The following is a 12,346-nucleotide window of genomic DNA, read 5'->3' on the forward strand; positions in this document are numbered from 1 at the left end:
CATTCATTAGTTCTAACATGAAAGGCTTTTTGCTCTAGTAACATTTTTTTCAGTTCCACCAACCAGGCTGCTGTTTGTGTACAGCAGCACTGTTTTGCATGTAGGATCTTTCTGGTTTATTTATTTGGTAATTAAAACAGTCATTTGAGTGATTTTGATTTTGATAACCCAGTTTAGTGATACTAATTAAAGCATTGTTCTATTATGGCCAAATTCTGGTAAATAAGCAATACTCGTGAGCCAGTAACCCCAACCCTACGATTCTGGCAGCTTGCAGCAAAGCACTATGCCTGACAGTTATGGCAGCACTTTCCACACATTGCCAGAGAGAAGAGCGCATGTCAAGATATGAGTTTTGAATGTATTGTATCAAAGCATAAAGAGAGTGCAGCCCAAAACTCATAGTCAGTGGCTGAGAGAAAGATTTGCATTGGTAGGCTTATGTGTTTTCCACCTCGTCCCTGCCATTGTTTTCATGTGACAACTGTCTGACAGCCAGGAAAATGGGACACAGGCAAAGAAAAAAGGTTGAGTCTGGATTTTGTCTGTCTAAGAAAAGAACTGACAAACCCAACAGTTTGATATCACCCTTCAGTGGTGGCTGTGCTGACAGAGGAACACCAACTCTCGCAGTTCAAAAGTAAATGCCTCTGTCCTTTCAGTGGAGTGTGGTAGGACCACCATTAACCCCATGTATAAGTCTGTGGTTCAGGGTCACCGCAGTGACTTGTGATTTTGTGATTGATGCTCGGTGAGATCTGGATTAACGATGAGAGCTCTGAATTTGCCACAGTTTAGCCCGTGAGTCACAGGTCAACTATCGAAATTCAGGGGAAGCTTGTTTAAGAGGATTAATACGGGAAAAGCTCCATGAGTCCAGTTTCCACTGTTTTTCTGTTTATCCTTAAAATCCTAAAGATTTCTAAGATCCAGCAGTTTCTAACTTAAATGAGTGTGGCAATACACAAGCTTATGTCCTTTAATTTGAATCATGTGCGCTGAACTATTTTAATACTGTCTGATCCTTCATCCGTGCAACAAAGTGAAAACCCTGACATCAGTCTGAATGCTGCTGCAACAGACAGATGTTGGCAGCAACTCTTCTAAGACTGATTGCTGATAATCAGGGTTTGAGCATTCCAACGCACCAGCCAAGCGCAGGCTCAGGCATGCTCAGGCATACACTCTTAATGCTTATCAGGGTGGACTTGTTAACTCAGGTGTCTTGCCGCCACATGCATGTGTGTCACAGCCACATTCTGATGCTATAGATTATTGTGCTTTCGCAGTTGCTGAATCTGTTTTCTAAAACTTGTTCCTGAAAATAACCAGGACAAAAAAAAATATCAAAAATCGAATTCAAATGTCAGGTGAGTTTGGGGACAAGATCAACATCAGGTTGACTTCCCATTAACACTTTACTGTGCTGTAGTACATTTGATTTGTTTGGGTTTTTTTAAGGTGTTACATTTTTTAGACAGTTATATGACCGTTATGTGCCGTTACATGGCATTTAAACAACATGACATCATCACAAGAGACAAACACGTTTACCTTTCGTAACACACTCTTATGAGTTTTTTAGCTTTTATTTGACCTACACTGCTGTTATGTTATATTATATTTTTTATCCTAAGTACTGGCAACGTTGTCTCAGCTTTGAAAGAATAAATATGTGCTTGCTGTTCATTTCATTTTAAACTAAGAAAGTCATGATATCATGTCAAGACTTGAAATTAATATTAAATTTCATGAAATTTTAATGTCAAAAGATTTCATTTTGAAGATATTTTAGCAGAAATAACCTCAAATCAATAGAATTTGCATATTTTCACAAAGGTCACTAGAAAATATTGACGTCTGCATGTCGATCAATTATTCTGTGGTGCTTCACACCGTGGTAGTGCCTTTCTTCCTCCAACCAGTTGAATTTAAATATGTGTAACATATGGTATGTATGCATGCACACGCAACTGCCTGCAGGCTTGCCGTGTCCTTTTATTGTAAAACTGCTGCATTGCATTGAAGGAAGCACCTCTGTGGATATGTCCTCAAGCAAGGACAGCCAACACCACCTCTGTCTCTCTCTCTTTAGCCAAGTGAGTGCAGAATGTGATGATGTAGCAGGTGGAGCTTCTTTTTCTGAAAAAATTACAGCGTTGTGCTAACCAGATAGTGAACCTCCCCACATGCTTCTTTTCCAAAAAAAATACAAATGTTATGCTATAACAAGAAACAGTGGTGGAAGCCATTGCTGGATTTCTCCCCAGCGTGTACTCAGAAATGGGAAGCTGGCGTCTCCTGTGTGTACACGGCATAATGATTTACCCCCTTGTGCATGTCTCCATGGGGCAGTCTGCTCATCTGTGGTCTAGGTGTTCCCTACCTCCCTTTTTAATGACTCTGGAGATGAAACACGAGCTGACAGAGCTGCAATAGGGACATTGTGTCATGGTCCGAAGACAAGATTATGCACATCTGAGGCTGTAGATAAAGCATAAAGCATTGCAGTTGTTACGTAGAGCTAAGGTATGCACATTGTAGCATCACGTCAGCCTTGACAGGCTGTTGAAACACTCCATTGTCGTATGTACAATGGTGCTGAGTGTGTTGCCCTGTAGAACCCTAAAGGCAAATGGGAGAAATCACAGTTGGAGGTGTTCTCCACGGCAGTACAGTATCAAATCATAGCTGGCACTCTCCAATTTTGGGATATGCCAACTATTTGATAGCTAAACAGCCCAATTAACAGAAGTGTATTTTTTTCTAGTGAGAAACTTCGTCGTGTTTTAAACCATGTGTCAGGTTAAAGGTAAGAACATGATACAGTGACAAGCACACAAAGACTAGACGTGTCTCTCATGACTGAGCTGCAGGTGTGCACAGCAACAATGCCTGTGTGGGTTTTCTCAGGGTTGCCTTTGTGTGGAGAAAAGTGACACCGATAGATAAGTTCTCCCTTTAGTCTCAGCCTCTTTCCCTGTCAATAACTTATTTTCCTTACTCTATCCCTTTCACCTCGTCTTCCTCAGGCTTGCCAAGTTTCGTCAAATCCCCTGAGGATCAGACGGGCATCTCGGGCGGAGTTGCATCGTTTGTGTGCCAAGCCACAGGGGAGCCGAAACCAAGAATCACCTGGATGAAGAAAGGCAAGAAAGTCAGCTCCCAGCGCTTCGAGGTGGGCACTCATGCGTGACTTTCACATCTCTGAGCACCTTTGCATGTACAAACATAATGCAGGCAGGAGCAAACACAGCACGTTAGACTGCTTTTATAACCTCTCATTGAGACCAGACGCATCCACACATGCGTGCGGACTGGCAGCATTCACACAAATGACACATTCACACAGGACGCACAATGGCTTGCCCCTGTTATTGAGCATCACACCGACTCTTCAGTTCTCCAAGGGAACCTAGACAATCTTCCTTTCTCTTTAATCTCCCTCCATCTTGATTTATGTAGTCTGTTTCATCTCTGTTTGTTTTTTCACACGCTCATCCTTTCCCCCGTGTCCCCCGGCTACACCATCTCTGGGCACGCACCACTGTAACGTATGTGATGTATTTCCCCTCCCACTTGTGCTCCCCTTTGAAGATGAGGGGATACTTTAGCTGGGGGTTCTCGCCATTTCTGGCCACTCCTACCTCTGTGACATTACATAACTGTTGGTACCTGAGGAGCTATTGGTTTGTACTTCTTCTGTTCTGTGTCAGTGTTTTTAGACGTGACCTCAGCTGATTTTTCCTTTTGATTAAGGGGGGATTGAAGGGATACATAGAAACTAGTAAAAGAGCACCAATGACAAATAAAAAATGCTTCACCTCCCACATTAGAAAAAATCAAGTAATCTGCATGTAGGAATGTATGTTGTTTATATCGCATAATAAAGGTAGTGTAATATCAAGGCCACTAAAAATGGAGTTCCTGCATCTTTACTTTCCTGTGGGGTTTTTTCAGGTGATCGAATTTGACGACGGTTCGGGCTCCGTACTGCGGATCCAACCTCTGCGCACGCACAGAGACGAAGCCATTTACGAGTGCACGGCCACTAACAGCGCCGGCGAGATCAACACCAGTGCCAAGCTTACAGTGCTTGAAGGTAAGATAAGTCTCCTGCTTTTTCCACTTGGTTTCTCTCTCCACACTTGCTTTCACTGTGGTCCTTTTTTTTCCTGCTGCTTGTGGTTTTCAAATCCTTTATGTCAATATATAAGGAAATAGGAGTGTTTGCTTTAATAATTCATACATATGAAATTGGTGAAATTCCTGGTATTGCCCTTGCCAAGGAGGAACAGCAGTATCTTAATTTGCAAGGTTAAACATTTTTTTAAATAAGCTAGTGGCTCAGCAAATGTGTGAGCTGCAATCTTTAGCTTATGTTTTTATATATTTTGACAATTTTATACAGTTTTTGGGTATAACGCGAGATCTTTCAGCTGGTCACTTGGATTTGAGTACTTTTTAAAAACAAAGCCACAATCATCTAAAAAAGCAGCTGTAAATACTGCCTGATGCTAACATGTATGGCTTATATAAACGTTTATAAATCAATAATTCTCTGCCAGTCCACATAACTTCAAGAAAAAATTCTTTATAGGCATATAAATAATGTTTGGATGTTTGAGTGGTTTCTACATGTACAAGCACCCTCAGTGCCCGCAGGCTAGTTTGACCTTCATGGACCTCCTTTTCCTTTTTTTGCCTATAGAGTTAATGTATGTGTATGTGCAAAGTATATGGGCCTAGAGGTGCGAATTTCTTCTTTAATTGATTGTAATTTTGTCATGTGGCAGCTAGTCACCACAGGAGTAGATTTCATTACAAACTTTAAAGGAAACGAAAAAGCTCCAGAGCTAGCCAGAGGGAGGATTAAGGCCGTCTATAGCCATTACACCGGCATTAAAGCAGATCCCCTCTCATTCAAAATCAGCCTTTCCATCCCCAGTTTGAATCCCATCTTCCTTACACCCACCCTTCCTTTTTTTTCTCTGTCCACGCTGATTTGGTGATATCATCGGTTGGGCTTGCATAATCTTCCCGTAGGGGCTTTTCTTCAGTACAAAGAAAGGTTTTCTTTTTACCCCTCTTTTGCACTATATCACGAAGAATGCTGTTTCATAAACAAATAGGTTTATGCGGGCAATATGACATAAAACTCATATGAATGAGATTAGCTTAATCATAGTCTTTGTGTACGGGGCAAGTTTGGAGTCCCTCACTCAGTGAAATACGGAAAATGATCTTACTCGACAGTGAGCAGCTGTTTATACCAGCAGACTTACTTTACATGAAAGCATCTTCTATCTGTCTTCTTTCTTTCATCTGTGGTTCATGCCATTTGATGCTTTTATCTATTAGGCTGTACTGATACATATTTACTGCACACATTTTCACCATGGAGTAGTGGCCAGACCTTAAACTATGACCGTGTTACCTTGTGAGGGAACTTGATACTCGTGAGACTGGCAATATCATAATCAAGAGGGAATATATTGTGCCAGGCTTCAAGCTGTGAACGTGAAGCCAAACCACACATTGTCCTATAAAAATGTAATGGCCAACAGTCACAGCTGAGGTGTTTCAGTTGTGAAAATATAGATATTTCGTCTGATCACCTGCCAAGTTGTTGTTGTTTTTTTTTTTTTTTTTAATTCCTCTCAACTGCTATTTTTTGTTACAAGGATGGCAAGCATTGTCTAATGACATGCTAACTTCATACTAGACTGACTGCTTGGTAGCTTTTATAGACTCAAACTGCATATTCTTTTTCCTCTTCACCACTTTAGGTTCTTTTGTAATTCAGATCCAGTCAGTTGCCAAGTATTTTTCTAATTACTGCTATTTTTCACAATGAAATGAAACATGTATTTTATACACTCCTCAGTTTTTGAAATTGACAATTTATACTTATGTGTACATGCATTAATATATGTTGTTATATTAAACTGAGGGAAAGTGTTTGGCAGTGCTATAGTCATCATATCAGTGAAATAGCAATACCTGAGTTGTCACCTCTCTGCATGGTTGGACCAGTTTTGGCTCATTGTTTTAGTTGCACAAAGCAAAACAATACAGGCTCATAACAACAGGTCCTGTCGGTGTACAGACTGATGCAAGCCCCATCTACTTACCTGTCCAAGGTGAGATGGCAGACAGCCAAAGTAAAGAAGTCTTTGTCAGCGCAGACACAAATACCTTTTTTATTTTGGAGCGTGTACTCCAGCAGGACTATCACGAGTTGGTTTGTTTGTGTTGGAGCTGAGCAACCAAACGTACGAGAACAGCTGTTCAAGTGTAAATAACAGTGATGTAATATTGTTTTTGAACTTTTCTGTCCATTCTCAATAAAAAAAACAAAATAGTAACATTGTTAGAATTATTGTATTTATTAGTTAAACAATTTATTGGATGCCATCTAGTCACCACTGATGTTTAGCATGATTGATTTGTGAACAAGCCATCTCGTAAAAGTTGTTCTCTACACTTTCTCACAAAACCTGTCAAAGACCAGAACCACGCATCGTGTTTAAATAAAGAACTCGACTCCGCCTGAAGCCTTACGATGAGCTGACTGTTCATACAAACACACATGCACAGATATTCACTGTCAAACACACACTCAGAACAAACACGCATTCCCTTACAGAGCAATGACGTCAGCTCCACTCTATTTTTAGACTATTGTTTGTAGCCTAGTGATATATCAAGTTCATATCAGCAGCACAAGAAAACACTGGGGCAGCACCAAACAGATGGAGACTAATGACCCTCGCTTTTAATGGGCCAGGAGTAGCCTGAAGGTTTGAAACGTGGGTGTCACATCAGAATATACATAGCCTTTTCACATCGAGAACAAATCATAAAGTCTGGGGAAAGAAACAGTGAAGGCGTCTGTAGCCAGAAATCTTTGTGGTGTCGTTGAGCAAGGCACAAAACCAGCAGAGCTACTCGGTAAATGTGCTGTTGCAAACATGTCGGGTTTGTCTGTCCTCACTGGAAAAAGAAACCACGGTCGAAAGAATGTCTTCATAAGCAAAACAGTCCTGTTTTTGCTTTTTTCCACTACGAGGAAGCTCACACTCTCCACATGAATTCAAGTGCTTGTGACTTTGCATCCCCACGAAGCTGCCGTAGTGCTGTGAGCACCCCCATTCAGAGACGCAGCGAGAACGGTGAAGTCATTATAGCTATAAGTCGATCTGGATTATAGGTTTTAGCAGAGCAAAGGAAGGTCGAGCATTAATTACGATTATTTCATATACTGGCTCTTTATTTTGTTATGCCAGTCGTGCAAAATATGGATTATGACAGTCATGCCAGAGCAGCTTTACACCTGCTTTCTGTGTTGGCAGAGGAACACCATGCTGTGTGCACCTAGGTTCAGCAGTTCATTATTGTCTGGATCACTTGCTGTGATTTTTAGGGTGTTTTTTGGGGTTCGTGTTTATTTTGTGTCAGTAGTAACAGTGTCCTGTGGCACCACATGATACTTCAACAAGTTCCTTGAAGGATTTTTTTTATTTTTTTCTTGCTTGTATTTTCTTCTTTTTTTTTTTGAGTAGAAAAACTTAACAATGTGACTGTGGAAGTAGGTGAGCAGTACCTTCTGTTAGTCTTGCTGTTTGTGGGCAAGATTTAACAGAAACTATCAAGCAAAATGCAAAGAAACTTGGTCAAGACGTGGAGCACTGGTAACAGAAGGACTCGGGCTCTTTAAAAAATGGCCTGATAAGTCATTGCCTTACACTTTATTTAGGCTTGACCTCACTGGCAGTCACTTATTGTGACTCTGTGGTTGAGTTACTCAACTTTGTATAAAAAAATCAAGACTTCATGAGAGTTATTTCACTTTATGTCTGACTTGTTGTTGGAGACCTACGTACAGATGTTATGTAATCGGATACTCACCTGCGGGGAGTTGCAAAGGCACGTTTTCACGCTAGCCAAGTCGGGCTTTAGCACTTTTGCAGTCATGAGTCTCGAGTCGCTCTGTAATTCTGTCACGCTGTAACAGCCCAGCTCTTTGTTCGTCGCAGTTCTCACGCCCCTGCTTGAGGGGTCACACCACTGAGACTTACATACGGGCCCAAAGTCAGCTTAGCCATTCTTCATTTTGTGTGTGCAAGAGACAAACACACACACGGGTGCGTAATAATAAGTACAAAACTGCCAGACTTTCATAAGTCAGCTTGTGAGGATCTTTTACTACAAGTCTTCTTTTTTTAACTGCAGTGTTTTGAACAATTGCCTTACATCTAAAATGTCATTTTTATGGGTACACGTGTGTGTGGGGGAGAGAGAGAATTGGTTGCCTGTCTGCAGCTCCGACCTATGTGGCTAAATGATGATGCAGACATTGCTAGCAGAGCTGTGATTGAGAAATACTGTTTCAGCCTTTCATTCCTCTTTTCTCTCAAACTCTTATTTATTTATATTTCCTTCATCTGTTTGCATTCATAATGGTTTTTCTGTGCCTACCCACTTCTGTCTCGCTGCCTGCTCTGCGTCACTGCCGTGGACAGTGTGGTGGCAAATTGAAGTTGTAGTGAGGTAGTAGATGACCAAGAAGAACAATGACTCATTACATGGGTAACGATGCCAATGGTCTGACCTTGAGCGCCACCTCCCCCCCTCCCTTGAATTGAACTGCCTCAGTAAATGTCCAGGTAAATGGTGCTTGTCTCTGTGATGTATGAAATAAACTACTGCCGTCCGGAAAAGACATCTCGGCTGACAACATCAGTCTTAAATGCCACTTCTCCATGTCAAGGCAATAATCCATATTTATCACCGCTAACATTAAATGAAATTTAAAATGCAACGACTCAGATCAAGAAAGGACTAAGGCGGTGTCAGAATCACGTCATGACAAAATTTATTAAAAACAAATTTGTCTCTGTGGTCCAGTTGATGGAGTCTTCGCAACTGCATGTCGACAAGATTTGTCCAAAATCAACACCAAATTTTGATCAAATCGCCTTGAGCAAAAGCCTTAAAAGTGCTTTACTTTAATTGGTTTCCAATAGCTACCAGGGAAGTGCAAAATTGCCAAGTTCTGGGAAAGGCCTACAGCAGTGGTCTCATTATCAGTCTAAAGATTCTTAGCTCAGAGATTTTACAGTAACATTTAATTAGAGATCAGTTATCACAGTGAAATAAGAGTCCATAGATCCTAATGCTGCCTTTTGTTTCCTTTTATGGCATATAGAAGTGCAGACAGTTTCTCTGTATTAACACAGTAATTCATTTTTAAGCATGAAGAAAACTGTTTGTAGTTATTTGTATTAATCAAAAACTGTATCAAACCAAAGTAAGTTGAGAATAATGCCTTTCTGCTTTGACTCACTAACAATGAGTTTCCCTGGCATTAGGTAGTTTAAGCAAAACCTCTCCAGCATAAAAACCCTAAAACAAACTAAAATGCCAAACTGATATCTGTAGTTCTTCCCATGACCGCATGAGCTGAAACTGAAGATGGATCCTGTTGCTTTTTTTTTTTTCTGTGCTGTGCTGGAGAACATTTTCCTGTCCTTTGGGAGAGAGCAGACAGGTCTTAAAGGAAAGGAGGAACCTTATTAAATGGTACCATATCAAAAGCCCTGTCATTACCAGAATCTTCCACTGTCAGAGTGTGAATTAGAAAGGGTCCCTTTCAAACCACAAGTTTTTTGAAGTTCCCTGGTAACTCATTTCTGAACATGCAATATCGAGAAAAAATGTAATTTTTGGAAAGGTCAAGCGAGTAATATGCAAGGACTTGGAGTTTCTGTAGTTGATAAAGAAAATAGTAGTTCCTTCCTTGATGAAAACATGCCAAACATCAAACTTTGGAGTCATGTAGTTCTGTTTAATATTAATAGAGTTTTGCCCTTTGAGTCAATTTTATGCCTCTCTAAGCTTAAGATGGAGAAAGGAGACCATAATTATACAGCGGTGTTGAAAACTCATCTGTTTTTTGCACACAGAGTTTAGAAAGTATAATTCAGTACAGTGTCCCAGGTTTACTGCGTTGACTGCATTTAGTGCTTCTGTATTTGGTGGCAGTAAACAAATTACGGACTCACTGGTTAGAAAGAGCTTTATTTGCTTGCCATGCATTATAGTCTCTTGTGCAGAGGCAGAAAATGACTGCGACACAATGCCAGTAATAAATATCTCAGGAGCCAGGCAAGTGCGGACAACAAACCTGACTGGATAAACAGCATAGAAATCTCATTGCGCCTCTTCCCGGGCAAGATAAATACATACAGAAGCTATATCGGAATGATTTTAATACCAAACCCTGCTCCTCCAACAACTTAATACTTTCCTTTCCTTCGCTATTCAGATCACCCACAATGACCAAAATAAAGCAGTTTTGTGTAACTGCTATTTCCCAAATTACTTCTCCACTCTCTGCGATTCTCTTTTTTTTCATTACTGGTGGGTTTCTCCTACCATTTAAAGCGTTATCTACCTGCCTTGTTCAACAGGATCAGTAGTCAGTTCATATTTAATATTGCATACCATAGGACGAAAAAAGACAGTAGCACAGACCTGCATGCTCACAAAACCGTCCAGGGACATGCTCCCACTCACACTGATCTACAGGTGTCTCCCATTGTCACCTACCCATGCATACATGCACACACACTCAACACACACACATACGTCCGATGTATTCTTGTGGTCCACTGTGACAGTCTGTATCACAGATTTAATTTCTCCTACCATCTGCTGGCTGGAGGCCCAGCATCATAGATCATATCCAGTCTGACAGAAACAAACTGCATCTGTCTATGCATGCTTCTCCCAAGGACTTGCACAATATGGTGGGGTGGAGTCACTCTCCTGGCCACCCAATCTGCATCCTTGCACCCTTGCTTCCAAGGACTTGGAGATTATAAGTAGGACAAGTCGATTTTTAGAGTTAAAACATGTTTATGCTGCTTGTTGTTTAGGAAGAAAATTAAGAAAACCGACACATCTACTACCACATTCCCATTTTCCTTAGCCAGCTTTGTCTGTCCTGTGTGCAAGTATACAGATGATGAACTGGCACGAATTTATAGGTGTGCAAGTGAAAAACTTTAGGAATTACCATCTGTTTGTGTGATCAATCATTGCAGATTTCTAAAAATCCCGCCCCAAAAAAGTCATTATCTTCAGTCTTGTTGTATATACATTGGATGTACCAATTAAATCGACATTGATTAATCGCTCTATTCCATGAAATTTATTTGATGCTGGACTCAATATTTTATGTTACATGCAAGACATCTGGATGGAGTCATTTTTGCTTTGAGGCAGCCTTTAATCATCTGTACTTGTCCATCAATTGCTCTGTGCTTTTGGCAAGCTGTATCTGCAGTGTCTGGTATGTCTGCACCATCATTACTGATCTTGTCTATGCCCCTAGGGGATAGAGAGAGAGAAAGGTGGCAGAGGATAGCATGGAGAACCAGACAAGTCAGGCATTTATTACTACCAAAACGCTGTTGTTTTTGCACCATTTTTGTGTGGGGGTTTTTGTTGTGCAGTTAAGTGAATTTCACCTGGTCTTTAAAAGTTACCTGCTTCATTACAGCGTTTGTCTGCTTCCCACCACTTTCTTCAGCATAGAAAGCATATCAATTTGTATTAAACCCCCAAAACACAGCTGCAGACTGGCCTAATGACTGTAGAGCGAATTTACATTTCTCTAATTTACTTCACAACTTCAAGCGCGCAGCTAAAAAACTTTGACATTGTGAAAGATGTTAAGAAAAGGCTAATGATGGATGAATTTATCTCATTTCAAAGCGTGTTTCAGTACATGTGAGCTTTGCAGTTTCTCCCAAAGAACACATTTGCTCAACTTCTAAGCTCAAGAAAGCAGGAAAAAGAAATCGGCTAAACAAATGCAGGCATCAAAGCGCTGTTTCTCTTGGCTTAAAGTCGGAATGACCGACTTTAAGCAAAAAAAAACAGGACCATCTCATAGTATATGTGTATATACACCAGACTGGAAACAAAAGTCATAAAACATCATTAATTTCCCAGTATTTGTTCCACTGCTGCCACACTGGGTTCCATAGTGCTCTGTTTTCTTGTGTCATAGCTTGTACATTGAAACTTTGTTGCATCTGGCTGCTGCCATGAGACCACAGCTGTAATCTGTCACTGTATTAAACATGAAGTTATGGCCTTTCATGATTGTCAGGACGGATTGCACTTCTCATCTGGACATTTTCCCCTGGATTTCAGAAGATATTGGAGATGTGACAAGACATGAACATCCGTTTACGTCTGGGTATTGTCAAGAACAGACAGGGATATCTGTGAATTGTCATCTGTTATTAAATATCTGCCACAAACAGCTGCA

General features: G+C 40.7%; 1 protein-coding gene across 11 annotated transcripts in view; it reads left to right on the forward strand.

The window, feature by feature from the left end:
* Positions 1 to 12,346, forward strand: part of LOC146687412 (receptor-type tyrosine-protein phosphatase F) — a 158,067-nt gene that overhangs the window by 65,502 nt on the left and 80,219 nt on the right. For all 11 annotated transcript variants that reach the window (XM_085438509.1, XM_085438510.1, XM_085438511.1 and 8 more), the window contains exons 3-4: positions 3,033 to 3,178; positions 3,961 to 4,102. In XM_085438509.1, coding sequence (XP_085294635.1) covers positions 3,033 to 3,178; positions 3,961 to 4,102 — 288 coding nt within the window. The remainder of the gene's footprint in view (positions 1 to 3,032; positions 3,179 to 3,960; positions 4,103 to 12,346) is intronic.

Source organism: Copadichromis virginalis, linkage group LG18 (assembly GCF_057382275.1).
Source record: "Copadichromis virginalis isolate Kocher_CV1m ecotype Utaka linkage group LG18, C_Virginalis_male_GT1.1, whole genome shotgun sequence".
Classification (NCBI taxonomy): domain Eukaryota; kingdom Metazoa; phylum Chordata; class Actinopteri; order Cichliformes; family Cichlidae; genus Copadichromis; species Copadichromis virginalis.